This window comes from Harmonia axyridis, chromosome 5, assembly GCF_914767665.1.
Source record: "Harmonia axyridis chromosome 5, icHarAxyr1.1, whole genome shotgun sequence".
NCBI classification, from domain to species: domain Eukaryota; kingdom Metazoa; phylum Arthropoda; class Insecta; order Coleoptera; family Coccinellidae; genus Harmonia; species Harmonia axyridis.
The window spans coordinates 6,908,779-6,923,976 of record NC_059505.1 but is presented as its reverse complement, the minus strand read 5'-3'; the positions used below and the strand labels follow the sequence as shown (position 1 = coordinate 6,923,976).

Here is a 15,198-nt window from a genome sequence, read left to right as displayed (position 1 = left end):
CTTTTCAATATCAAGAATAGTTGAATCTAGGATTGTGAATTTATGGATTATTTCGATGTGGTTTATGGAACCTGTAACAATGCCTGTGTTTGTAATGGTATCCGGCTTGTTCAAAACTAGTGTTGCCGCTTCATTTTCGGCTTGAGAAAGTTTGATCATGTTTCTTATAGAATTTGTGAGTTGGGTTGGTTGAGGATGAATGATAGCAGATTGCTGCATTTCCGCCGTACCATGTATAGACTCCTTGTAACTCAGTATTGTGCTGCTCTTTATGGAAGGCTCATCCCTAGAAGAGTGGTGCATTCGGTAAATTATTTTCTTTTACAGTTCCTGAACATCGTGCTGCTAAATTTCAAAGATGTTTCTCATTCAATGCGGTAAATTATTGAACAATGTGGTCAGTAGTATTTTCACGCTTACATACCAGCAATTCAAGCGACACATGAAAAGCTATCTCTCAGAAGATTGATTTTCTTGTTTATATATTTTTTTGTTCTTCTTCTACACTATGATTTTTTTTTTAAAAGACAACCGAATGGGGTTGAGTATAGGACGAGTCCAAGACTAAACTCCGCTTCGGTTTGGTTTGTCTAATAACTCATTTTTTTATGTGACTAACCACTATTCCCAAATCAAGATAAAGACGATTTATTATTATTACCATTATATGGATTTCGTCAAAACTTTCGTACATATTTACTTAGTAATTGTTATATTGGAACTCGCGATATTTATGATTATTTTTTGTATTGGAACTGAAGAATTTTCGAAAATTCAACTCCATGATCAAAATGTTTATCGTTTTCGAATTGAATTAAAACATAATATTTTTGGGTAAATTTTCAAACAACTATTGAGGAAGAATTACCTGTGAATTATGTTCTTCGATTGAAGATAATCAAGTGCTAGTCCCATTTCGTAGATCATCAATTTCACACCATCTTCCGAAAAATGAATTAAGTGTGATATGTGATATCTGAGATCTCCACCCAGCAATAGATCGGTTACCATGAAAAAATCTTCTTCGTCTAGAAAAAAAAATTATGAATGAAATATTGCAGAATCTCCTACATGAAGATTAATGAATAAGTATTACAAAATTGAAGGATAGCAGAGATGTATAAGATATGGGAGAGTTTCATAGAGATACATTCGTTCGAATCATCAGAGTTCTATTGGTTTCGTCACCAGCCTATAGAACTGTGACCTCAAAAAGATTATTGAGACGTAAAAAAGTCAGAATCATATACTTGTACACAGTTGCGCGTTCTCTGAGGGTTCAATTGAGACATGCATGAACAAGCGATGACTTCAGGTCAGTACTTTCTTCAATTTTCATAGATTCTGGTTCACCAACTCATTTTATGTTGAAGGATAAAATTAATAAAATCGAACAGAAAATGAACCATTGGCGACTGATTATAAACCATTAGAAGTTATCTTTGGAATTTATTTCATAACTTCAGCTTATTAGGTTGGTTCAATTCGATTTTAACAGTTTGAATACCGCAAGTAATATCTTGTATGATACGTAAGAATTTCACAGATATATCAACTCGTTTGATAATCTATTCTAGAACGATGAAAGTTTCAACTTCATGAGTTAGTTCCTGATGAACTTGTGCAGTGAAAAAAAAATCACTCATAGTTTTGCCAAAAAAAATCTTGTGTTAAATAACGCACAGCAAGGACATCCTGGTATTCAGAAAATTTGAGAATCGATTGCAAAGTAAAATTTGGTGGCTTGGTATTTATGAAGCGAAACGAAGAGTTTTTGCAACTGTGTTTAAGAACAGATGAACGTTTTTATAGTACTTTCAATATATCAGAGATTAATTCAAAGGCGTAGATCTTTTTTTTTCCTTGGGGTGTTAATCGAAAAAAAGTTTTTCGATGACATTGTTCACTCATATTTATGATATGAGAAAAAGAAGTTCGAACCAAATCACCCGAAATAATTTTTTTTATTACCAATTCGATTGTTCTTATCTTATACTGGGTGGTCCCGAATTGGAGTAAGGAACAAAATGAGAGATTTCTTGGATAATTTCAAAAATAAAATGGCCCATAAACATTAGCCCGCAAACGCTTTGTTTTCAAGATACAGGGTGTTTCTTGTAGTCCTACTTTTTTGTGATGCTTCACCAGTTGTCGAATCTTTATTAATCTTCGCTACAGAGTTGGCGAATAAGTACCAAAACTTATAATTTATTTATTTATCACAGCTACCCAACTGGATTTTCATAATTATTTTAATTTTCCTGAGAATTACTGTAGAGAGCTGTTAAGGTTTAGGAGCACCCTTTAGATACAGTCAATTCAAAACTGATGTCTTCACAAATGAAGTGCAATTCGAATGAAACACAATAAGTTGTACAGCACAGCCCAGACAATTTTTCGATGCGAATTACTCAGTTTAGTTCTTTAATAACTACAGTATTGAAATTTTGTGACGAGAATGATACAAAAAACCGAAAACAGCGGGTAAGTTTATACCGATGACGAATGCAAAAATCACTGATGGCAAATAAGGGGCGATTCCGAGAAAGCGGGTAGATACAGGGAAATAATAAACCTCGGACTAAGACGAGCTCGTATTGCAATAAAAGTACTGCTTTTGAAAGCGATAATAAACTCATAAACCGTGAAGGGTTCCGATTTTTCACTGACGTGTCGATTTCAAAAGAAAATAAAATGATTATTATTTGTTACCTACAGTGCGAATCGACCTTCCGAATTATTTAATTGCTTGGATGTAGGTTGTTTGGATGTTATTACAAATTGGATAATTTATCGGTTGGTTTGCTAACAGTAGAGTTATGCATTCGAACATAAAATCAATAGCACTTGTTTCGATACAATAAATCCAATATCGAACAAATTTGTCAAGTTTCAACAGATACAATCAAGTGAACTACTCAGCGTGCTGTGAAACTTTTTCAATTTATTCTAAATGGATAGAGATAATTAGAAACACTGGAAACTTCATAAAATGGACATGAGTTCAACTTCGTAGATAAGAAATTACTATATTCTTTGTTTTCAATATTTAATTATGTTGTGCGGTTTTTGAGGAGAGGATTTTTTGTTAACCAATTCGTTGATTTACAAGATTTTAAGGATTTCTTTTTGAGCTAAGATGGTCGTTGCGGTAATGGAAGTGACAGAAACAATAAAATCTAATTTTTCTAAAAAAAAAGTTTTAACATGGTAGATTGGGGATTTTTCATTCGGCCTGTTACGTTCCGTATTCTTTTACAAAGACAAAAAATATAGCCGCTATTACATACCGCGGAATATATTAAATTAAAATGAAATAGTAACGCCCATACTTTACGCCGCCTCTGGTAATCAAAGCCTTGTTTTTCATGCAAAAACAATGGATCTTTTCACTATTTCTTATAACGGGTGTTTTTTTTCGAGGTATATAACTTTAAGTTGGCATTACTTTTCAAGATGGCGACCGATTTAACAGCTGTTAAGTGATTTATTCTCAGTTTGGTTTGACAATTCATCATAAATAGACTCACGCCTGAACAATGCTTGCAAATAGTGCAATTTAATTACGAAAATAATTGTTCTGTGCGGAATACGTATCGCGCACTACGTCCATTTCATTTTGTTTAGCGATGAAGCGCACTTCTGGTTGAATGGCTACGTCAACAAACAGAACTGCCGCATTTGGAGTGAAGCTAATCCTCAAGTGTATGTCGAAACACCGTTACATCCAGAAAAACTGACTGTTTGGTGCGTTTTATGGGCTGGTGGAATTATTGGTCCGTACTTCTTCAAAAACGATGATGGTCAGAACGTTACAGTCAATGGTGATCGGTATAGAGCCATGATTACTAACTTTTTCATTCCTGAATTGAACAACCATGATGTCCAGGAGCTGTGGTTCCAACAAGACGCGCAACATGTCACACACCTCGTGCCACAATCGATTTATTGAAAGACACGTTTGGTGACCGCCTAATTTCACGTTTTGGACCTGTGAATTGGCCTCCAAGATCTTGTGATTTAACACCGCTAGACTACTTTCTGTGAGGCATTGTAAAGTCATTGGTCTATGCGGATAAGCCACAAACCCTTGACCATTTGGAAGACAACATTCGCCGTGTTATTGCCGATATACGGCCACAAATGTTCGAAAAAGTAATCGAAAATTGGACGTCCAGATTGGAGACTACATCCGAGCCAGCCGTGGTGGTGATATGCCAGAAATCATATTTAAAATGTAATGCCACAAGATTATCTTGCGGATAAATAAAATTCATGTCAATCGAATAATCCTTCGTTGTTTTATTGCAATTTAAAGTTCTATAGCTCTAAAAAAAACACCCTTTACAACGCGTCATATCGGTAGATCAAGTACTCATTCTTGAAGAATATCCAATAATTATACAATACCGATATAACATGTTATAACCGGTAGTTACTGAGTGAATATAATATTATGTATCTAACTAGGTACTTCAAATTCGTAATACATAAGACGTCTTTGGATGACATAGGTTCAAAACAACTTCCTATTTGCATTCATACCGTATCTACTACATTTCCCATCGAGTAAATTTCATCATGTTGCTCTTGTTATGTTATCAAAACATCAAATAGCATCTTATATCAACAGGGAGTAATCATGCTGATCGTTGACAAGCATCTCGCCTGCTATGTACACCTCGGTTCATTAAACGTTGAGTATTGCCATTTTGTCAACCGTACACTATTCCGAACATGCTATGAAGTTTAACTTTCCGAAGGAGCAAATCTAGCGACTCAACAGAAGATAATTCTTGTTGATGAATGAAGAACAAGTTCCCTTCGAAAACTTCCCAGATTGTCCCTATTTCCTGATATATTGGGCGAGTTAGAAGTTAGCTACCTACGATCAATTGATGTTCTACAAAGGGGAATTAATTCGCCGATAACTTGATTGGTTGAACGTAATTTAGAATTATTGATATAATGATTTCCAGTCATTCCAGTATGAACGAGAGATTTTTTTTCAAAGAAGCATAATATTAGGAGTATACAGGGTGGGTCACGGTCGATGGAATTCTACGGATAATATAAGATACGATTTTATTGAAAATTTGGTTTCTTAGGTACGAACCACTGTTCCATCGATCTGAAATATTTTCAGCTTATATTAAAAATTACAACTTTGATATTTCAACAATAATTATCATTATTGTTATTATTATTATGAATGATTCTCTCATTATTATATTGTTTTTGATTGATCTACTCATTCATTCTGCCAACGATCATATTATTAGATATTATTCATTCGTATGTGTGAAGTTCAAAAAGTTCATTAACAAAAATAGTATTTTCAAGAATTCGTGGGAAATATCGGAAGTTCCATTCATAGTTTGCTTCCAACACTTGGACTTCTATATTCTACCCGGATAGTACTATATTGTATCAAAAATGCAGACATTTTCACGGATTCGTTTGTCTGTGAGATGCTATCATCAATTTCGAGACATTCTGAGGAAAATGTCTTGGCACCCCATTGTCAGATTATCGAGATTTGTGAGAAACAAATCACATATCATATGTAAATGACATCAATAGTGATCACCATTGTTGTTGATTTTCCCATTTTCCCCCATTACAGCTCGCGGTATCTGGTTATGAACATTATGGCTAACATATTTGATATTATTGGACATCAGATATATGAGGATTCAGTTATTATGGTCTCTCTTGAAAAAATCTCACAATATGTCGTTTCTCGGTCATGTGAATTATTCTGGCGTTATCTTGGGGCATGAAAAGATCTATGGAAGATCTGGATTTTGTATCTCATTTCATAGCCAATGTGGAGCAGTGTATAAAAAATTATCGATGGCGGTGCCTAATATAACTAAGAAAGATCATTTCTCCGTAAGGTTCTGGCCACCGAACATCCAAATTCCATCCCAACCAGAAATGAGAGCTCCCTGATTGATGAGCAAAAACCCCGAAAATTGTAAAAAATCCATTTTCAAAGCTCCATATCTCGAAAACTGTCCATTTTTGAGCTTTGACACTTCTGATCAGTTTATCAAGAACTACAACATATCAAAAATTCAGCCAAATTCACGGAAAGCCATTTCCCATAAGAAACGTGCAGGGTCCTTTTGTGAAAAATGATGAAATATGTCAATTTATATTTCTGATTATTCAATTTTTGACATTCATGTGAGAGAGATGGTATGGTCATTGGTATGGTCTTGATGACGTCATCGGCTGTTTTTTTGAATGGGAAATTGTGTCATGTGACACCCCAATTTGAAGGTCTTTCAATTACCTACTCAATGGTACAAATCATGTAAGGTACATACATACAGGGTGGATTCAAACCCTCAATTTTTGTAGTCTCTTTCTTCTTTCATTACAGTACTATTATTGATCATGGATATTACAATAAATGCCCAAACTGACGGGACATTACATCTTCTTCAACATTAATCAAGACGTCAGTTATTTGTGACATCTTATATCGAATTTATCTAATTTATCTGGTCGCTTTTCAGATATCCCCCATAGAAAAGACTCCAGCGGACTCAAGTCTGGGGACCTTGGGGGCCATTTAATTGGTCCTCTCCTCCCTATCTACCTATTTGGAAAAAACATTATCTAAATAGGCTCGTACGTCAACAGCAAAATGTGGAGGCGCCCCGTCTTTTTGAAACCATAAATCATCTCCACCAGGAAATAGTCTATTTAGCTCTGGTAACAGGAATTTCTGAAGAAATTGTAAGTATCTGTGTCCATTCAAGGTTCCTTAAAAAGAGTAGGGTTCTATTATTCGGTTGTTTATAATTCCAGCCCAAACATTTATCTTTTCTGGGTACTGAGTTTGGCACTCCTCCATCCAATGAGGATTCTCTCTTGACCAGTATCGATAAGTTTGGAGATTTACATGACCGTTCAAGTGAAAAGTGGCTTCATCAGAAGCCTAAAAAGCCTAAAAAATCTGCATTTCTGTTGTTCATATTCATCGAAGTCTCGCAGAATTCTATCCTCCTGTCAAAGTAGTCTTCCATCAGCTCTCGCACCAAATGTACCTTGTAAGGTTGCAGCTTCGCTTTGTGTGAAGTTCTAAGGACTGTGGAATCATGTAAATCAGTATCCAGTGCTACATTTCTCGAATTTTTTTGTCCTCAGAAATTGGCTTCCTACAAATTTTAGGAAGAAATTTGACACCACCCGTTTTTCAAAATTTCTTCTCAATTTTATTAACTGTTGATTGGAAAATAAATTGCAAACTTCTTTTTGGGTTCTCGTTTTATCCCCATAGCCAATCATAATTTAAACTTCGATTCGTTCTTGATATGTCAATCTCATTTTCAAATTGAATTGATATTTGATTTGAATATTGACTGTTTGTTATTCGGACCGCTGCATTTTGAAAATAAAAATGAACAAAAAATTTGTGTTGATTTTGTGCATGTGAAAAAATTTTAATTTTTTATTTTACTGTCGTTGAAAATACTGCGTTCAAATATCCCTTTCAATTTCAATAATAATAATAAATGGAAGTATCTACTTCAATAAGAAACTATGAGACTACAACAAATAAACATGTTTCTATCCACCCTGTATGAATGAACCTTACATGATTTGTACCATTCACATGATTTGTACCATTGAGTAGGTAATTGAAGAAACTTCAAATTGAGGTGTCACATGACATACTTTCCCGTTCAAAAAACAGCCGATGACGTCATCAAGACCATACCAATGACATCATTTCTCTCGCATGAATGTCAAAAATTGAATAATCAGAAATATAAACTGACGTGTTTCAGCATTTTTCACAAAATCTATTTTTTTTGAAGAAAATGAATTTATTCCATACATTTGCACCATACTGTATATTAACTTCCTCGTCCCAATATCTTGCCGTTTTCGAGTAATTTATTGATTTTTTTTTTTGTGCAAAACATAGCTTCAATTAAACATTCATCACTTCAGTAGGTGAACTCCTAGAAAGTTGAAATTTCGGGTGGAATATCCCGTTTGTCATTTACATGTAATGAAATACGTCCCTAACTATACAGGGTTGTCCAAATCAGAGGATCAACGAGGCATACTAAAATGATAAAAAGTGTGTTTCTCCAAATGGAATGACCTGATTCAATATCCTCAAATTCAAATGGGATTTCGATTGTTCTTTGAAAGTGAAGGTTACATGGCATGGCACCTTCTTGCTCTTTGATAGCCATGCCAATCTTTATGAATCAAGTTCGAAACGAATATTTAATGATTAAAATAAATCCCAAGTACACCAATCGTATTCATCTGAATGGAAATGAATAAATACTAACCTTGGAAAGAGAACCACATATTCACTAGAAAAGGATGTTCCAGTCTAGTTAATATGTCCACTTCACGGATAACATTTTTCAGAGCATCCTTCTCCATACATTGGTTTTTGTTCATGTACTTCATTGCGAACATCTGTTTTGTGTCTCTCTTTTGCACTATGCATACCTGAAAACAAAAGATCCGTGATCTACCAAAGAACTAAAGAATAGGATTCGAAAAATATATAATTATTCACAATTTAATAAGAGACAATGCTAGATGAAAGTTTGTTGCTTTCGAGAATTTTCAAGTGGGTTAACAAATGTCATGAGTTTTGTTCGTCGGTTGTTTTCGTCATGACAAATTCACCCGCCCAAACGACTTTTGATTTTGTCCAAACGATGTAATGTAGCTAAAAGAAAGTGCTTCAGGAGTAGGAAAACACCGATAGAGAAACAATCTAGCGGAATCTTCCTGGGTTGGATCATTCCGAAGTTTCTTCGAAACTTTGACACTACGATATCCAAGAAGTATCTAGATCTTAGCAAGAATATACTACACCTCCTCACTGGATTCCTCACAGGGCATTGTCGCATTAGGGAACACCTCATGAAAATGGGTCAAGCAGAAAATGATGAGTGCAGATTCTATGGGGAGGAGGAAGAAACTCCGGATTCCCTGGTGCCGGAATGCCTCGCCATTGCAAAATCTGCTTTGGACAAGAAACTCGTAGAAGTGAGGAATTAGCCTCCTTGACTACTGGAGTTCATAAGAAGTGGAAGGCGAGTTGTAGATTACATAATGGGCGACAATAGCTCTGATGGGGGGCACAATAGACCATTAGGTCACAGTTCAACGGAACCCCCTTGAATTTAAATCTAATCTGAGGAGCGCAATTGCCAAAAAGCATCATTTTTGAACCTCTAGAGACTTTTGAAGACAAAATTTCGTTCATATCCTAAAAAAAAATGTAGACGGCAAAATTTTGACATTTGCGAAAAGTTTGCCTCTGAAAAACCAATATGCCAGTTCTGCTGAGATGAGTAGGAGATAAGTAGTTTTCCACTAACAATCAAATAAAGAATCGCTATAATATTTTGTCAATATAATACACGCTCCTTTTTGAGTATATATGTAGGCTTGTTTACTTCAATCGTCTAGAGGTATGATTCGATTACCTGGCCTTTCGTCTTTTTCTCCGTGACTTTGTTGGATTTGTAATAACTTAACTCTTTTGAATTATTTACATCTATTTACAAAGCCACAATTATACATTACAAACTCAGTATTGAGAAGATCTTAATTACGTCTTAATTACAAGTTTCTCACTACGGTACTGAATTTCGTCTTTAACTCGTTTGTTGATTACTCGAAACGTCTTCGTTTATCACGTCTTCGCCGTACTTCAAGTTTTCGGTTGTCTCGTCTTTGATTTGTTCGCGACTCGTCTTAATCTAGTCCGCTGACCGTCTTTACGTCGTACGTCTTAGGTTGATCGACCGAACTGTCTCGTCTTCGACTTGAGTTCAACTGTACCGTCTGTACCCGTCTTCGGTTTAATTTTAACTGTCCTCTCTGCCGATTGGAACTACCCTGTCTCGAATATCCCTTCTTTCGTCTTGGCCACACCCTTAGGGGAAAGTACCATCCCCATGTCGTCCAATAAGAGCTTTGCCGTACCGCCCACAAAGATCTTCGCGGATTCCTGGAAATCGAATATTCTAGAAGGACTAGAACCTGAGAAAAAGATGTAACACATCTGGCATAACCGTCTTGTCTCGAACCTTATCAACCCCCCAATAAATATCTTCCAGATTTACAACTCTTGACATATCTTCGACACCTCGAAGAATAACACATCCTTTTTACATTATGTACAATAACAATTCGTTCCCTGTAAATCAATTAAAACTGTCATGCCCTCGACACTAAAAGAAACTAATAGGTCTTCAAGCATTCGGTTGACCATCTCAATTCGTTACAGGGAATAATAACTGGATCCTACATATATATGAAAAACAACGCTACTAATAAAAGTCGAATAAAGTTTATCAACGAAAGTAATTTCTGTAGGAAGATATTTCTCCGAAGGTTTTTACACTGACACTGCAAAATACTTCTCACCCTTTTCGCAGAACCGGCGTGAACTTGGCAGCCACTTTTCAGCAGCCGAATTCATTCCAGCAGCCAAACGACCAGTGGCGTCGGTAGAATTCAAAACTAACGAATCGATCTGTTTTTGGGGTGCAACGCAAGAATTTACTTTTTGAGTTTACTTGAACGACTTCAGTCAAGTTTTAAGAACATTTCAATCCACAAAATAATATTATAGATGAACTTGAATTACGCTGATCAATGAAACGACGGGGTATATACAAGTATTTTCACGAATGAAACCTTGAAAAACGTTTAGCCAAGTTGATATTTGGAATACTTACTCCTCAATAAAAACAGAATAACATATCCGAAGCACATTGATTTGCAGGCCGTCTAAGGTTTAGTTTACACTTGTGAATTTTTCGGAATTTTCAAGAATGACCCATTCAAAAATGTTTAGCCAAGTTCATATTTGATATTATTACTCCTAAATAGCTAAAGAATAACATATCCGAAGGATTTTGATTTGCAGGCCGTCTAAGGTGTAGTTTACACTTGTGAATTTTTCGGAATTTTCAAGAATGACCCATTCAAAAATGTTTAGCCAAGTTCATATTTGGTATTATTACTCCTAAATAGCTAAAGAATAACATATCCGAAGGATTTTGATTTGCAGGCCGTCTAAGGGGTAGTTTACACTTGTGAATTTTTCGAAATTTTCAAGAATGACTCTGTCAAAAATGTTTAGCCAAGTTCATATTTGGTATTATTACTCCTAAATAGCTAAAGAATAACATATCCGAAGGATTTTGATTTGCAGGCCGTCTAAGGGGTAGTTTACAATTGTGAATTTTCTCGAAATTTACGAGAATGACTCTGTCAAAAATGTTTAGCCAAGTTCATATTTGGTATTATTACTCCTAAATAGCTAAAGAACAACATATCCGAAGGATTTTGATTTGCAGGCCGTCTAGGCCGTCTAAGGGGTAGTTTACACTTGTGAATTTTTCGAAATTTTCAAGAATGACCCATTCAAAAATGTTTAGCCAAGTTCATATTTGGTATTATTACTCCTAAATAGCTAAAGAATAACATATCCGAAGGATTTTGATTTGCAGGCCGTCTAAGGGGTAGTTTACACTTGTGAATTTTTCGAAATTTTCAAAAACGACCTTGTCAAAAATGTTTAGCCAAGTTCATATTTAGCATTATTACTCCTTAATAGCTACAGAATAACATATCCAAAGTACATTGATTTGCAGGCCGTCTAAGGGGTAGTTTACACCTGTGAATTTTTCGAAATGTTCGAGAATGACCCTGTCAAAAATGTTTAGCCAAGTTTATATTTGGTATAATTACTATTGAATAGCTAAAGAATAACATATCCGAAGGATTTTGATTTGCAGGCCATCTAAGGGGTAGTTTACACTTGTGGATTGTGGACAGTCTTCCCACCGCATAATTGCGTGCTATTGTGGCTCATTGTTGTGCAACTTGTGAAGTCTATTTGGGTTTATTTATCTTGAATCCATATTCCATATGAGATTAACATAAAGGTAACACAACCAAATATTATCATGGCTAAAAATTTCTGACAGGGTCATTCTCAAAAATTTCGAAAAATTCACAAGTGTAAACTACCCCTTAGACGGCCTGCAAATCAATGTGCTTCGGATATGTTATTCTTTAGCTATTTGGGAGTAATAATACCAAATATGAACTTGGCTAAACATTTTTGACAGGGTCATTTTTGAACATTTTGAAAAATTCACAAGTGTAAACAACCCCTTAGACGGCCTGCAAATCAATGTGCTTCACATATGTTATTCTGTAGCTATTTAAGAGTAATAATACCGAATATGAACTTGGCTAAACATTTTTGACAGGGTCATTTTTGAAAATTTCGAAAAATTCACAGGTGTAAACTACCCCTTAGACGGCCTAGACGGCCTGCAAATCAAAATCCTTCGGATATGTTGTTCTCTAGCTATTCAGGAGTAATAATACCAAATATGAACTTGGCTAAACATTTTTGACAGAGTCATTCTCGTAAATTTCGAAAAATTCACAAGTGTAAACTACACCTTAGACGGCTTGCAAATCAATGTGCTTCGGATATGTTTTTCTATAGCTATTTAAGAGTAATAATACCAAATATGAACTTGGCTAAACATTTTTGAATGGGTCATTCTTGAAAATTTCGAAAAAGTCACAAGTGTAAACTACCCCTTAGACGGCCTGCAAATCAAAATCCTTCGGATATGTTATTCTTTAGCTATTTAGGAGTAATAATACCAAATATGAACTTGGCTAAACATTTTTGACAGAGTCATTCTCGTAAATTTCGAAAAATTCAAATGTGTAAACTACCCCTTAGAAGGCCTGCAAATCAAAATCCTTCGGATATGTTATTCTTTAGCTATTTAGGAGTAATAATACCAAATATGAACTTGGCTAAACATTTTTGAATGGGTCATTCTTGAAAATTCCGAAAAATTCACAAGTGTAAACTACCCCTTAGACGGCCTGCAAATCAATGTGCTTCGGATATGTTATTCTGTTTCTATTGAGGAGTAAGTATTCCAAATATCAACTTGGCTAAACGTTTTTCAAGGTTTCATTCGTGAAAATACTTGTATATACCCCGTCGTTTCATAGATCAGCGTAATTCAAGTTCATCTATAATATTATTTTGTGGATTGAAATGTCCTAAAAACTTGACTGAAGTCGTTCAAGTAAACTTAAAAAGCAAATTCTTGCGTTGCACCCCAAAAACAGATCGATTCGTTAGTTTTGAATTCTACCGACGCCACTGGTCGTTTGGCTGCTGGAATGAATTCAGCTGCTGAAAAGTGGCTGCCAAGTTCACGCCGGTTTTCGCAGATGATATTGTGCTCATCAGCAGCGACTTGGACGAATTGCAGGAAATACTTTCAGAACTGAACACAGCTTCAGAGATAGTGGTCCTGACGATGAACCTGACGAAGACTAGAATCCTGACACCAGGAGAAAGACAAATTCAGATAGGTGAGCAAATAAACTGGAAATAAAAAACCTGCAAACCGAAATTCAAATGAGAATCTGTATAACTTCATGTTACGATACTGGAATTTTCAATTCATCGTATGCCATTTGTCGAGATGCGGATGCGCGCATCTAGAGAAAAAACCAAGAGGGAATTTTCTAAAAGATTTTCAATAATTATCGAGACTTCAGGAAAGATACGTAACTAGTTTTAGATTTCAGCGGTAAGTGTTCACATTGAAAAAGTGATAATCTCACCACGAATTGATTAATTTTAAAACATTAGTTTTTTTTAGTCATCCATCTTATAGAAACGTATTTTAGGTTTGGTGGAATTCTTTTTGTGTCAAATAATTTCAACAAAGCTCCTTCTCAGGTTCATTTCAAGATAAATGTAATCATTTCTTTATAATTTCTTGGTTAGAAATCCGAGAAGGTGTTGTAAACTCAGGTTTACATATTTTAATATCGTTGTCCCTTTTCCCTCAGCACCTCCCGTGGGATTGAAACAACAAAAATCTCCCTTGGGATTGATAAATATCAAGAAGTACCCACGTTAAACAACTCTAGTTCTGAACCTGAATCTGAGAGAACACCTGCGTAATACCTGGCTTCCTACAAAGATCTGGTGTTTGAAAGGCTGAAAATAATCTTTGGAAGAAGTTCTATCCTAATGACACAGTAAATCATTAAAAACTGATTTAAGTTAAGTTTGTTCTTATTTTGATATTATTTGTTTGAAGTGAAAAGAATCGATCTTTGTATATTTCAATTTTATTGAACTCGTAAAAACCTGGGTAGGAGTTTTATTGCCAAATAAGCTAATAAAATAAAAATACTAGTTGCTACCTATACCGGAATTTTAAAAATTCAAAGTCTATCGGTCTCATCGAATATGTGGCATACCCAGGTTTCTGTGAAACTATTTTAATCATTTCTGAAAATTCGCTATCCTAGCTTATCAGATAGTAAGGAATTCCTTCTAAATAGCCTGAAATTTCATTCAAACCGACAAATAATGAACAAACCCGACTCAAGTAACGACAATGGCCCTGTGGAAGGAAATGCACGCGTTTGGACCATGTAAATTCGATGTAGGAATTCGGGGTGAACTCCAAACGGGACGCTAACAAAGACCTTCTCTGGCCTAACCATTGGAATGTAAACATCGGAGTCTTGCTTTGTTGATATCGATACGAAGAGTTAGCCTTTGATATTTCAACAAGCCAACATTCATCTCCATTTTCGAATATCGAATCGAAACCACCATTGAAATGGTACACACGTGGGTAGTATTTTTTTTTTTATGAATCCGTCTCTAATTGGACATAATTCCGAGACTCTCTTGTTACGAGTAGGGGAGACTGAGTACGGTTGTAACAATTTGGCTTTAATTGCTCATTGTCAATACCAACCCGAACACCGAATTAGATAGGTCGTGTTTCTATCTACCGATTGACATAATCATTTGAGAGCTCGATCTTCTAGAGTTTGTGTGAAATCAAATTAAAAATTATAATGAAGTTGTTTCAATTGTCCCCATGCCAAGGACGGTTGAAACAGGGATTGGGGTCAATTGAAACATATGCAAATATAACGAAAGGTTATAATTTAGCAAGTTTTATTGATAACTTAGAAATATTCATGAGTAATCGTGGCATCGCCAAATGTTATTAATTATCACCCAACTTATTAGTGAAGGGTGTTTTTTTTTAGAGCTATAGAACTTTAAATTGCAATAAAACAACGATGCACATGACATGAATTTTATTT

At 35.3% G+C, this 15,198-nt stretch overlaps 1 protein-coding gene across 2 annotated transcripts in view; it reads right to left on the bottom strand.

Moving 5' to 3' along the window:
- Positions 1-15,198, bottom strand: part of LOC123680400 (serine/threonine-protein kinase 32A) — a 160,377-nt gene that overhangs the window by 39,110 nt on the left and 106,069 nt on the right. For both annotated transcript variants that reach the window (XM_045618283.1, XM_045618285.1), the window contains exons 4-5: positions 8,325-8,490; positions 869-1,028 (exon numbers count right to left, since the gene is read on the bottom strand). In XM_045618283.1, the coding sequence (XP_045474239.1) occupies positions 869-1,028; positions 8,325-8,490 (326 nt within the window). The remainder of the gene's footprint in view (positions 1-868; positions 1,029-8,324; positions 8,491-15,198) is intronic.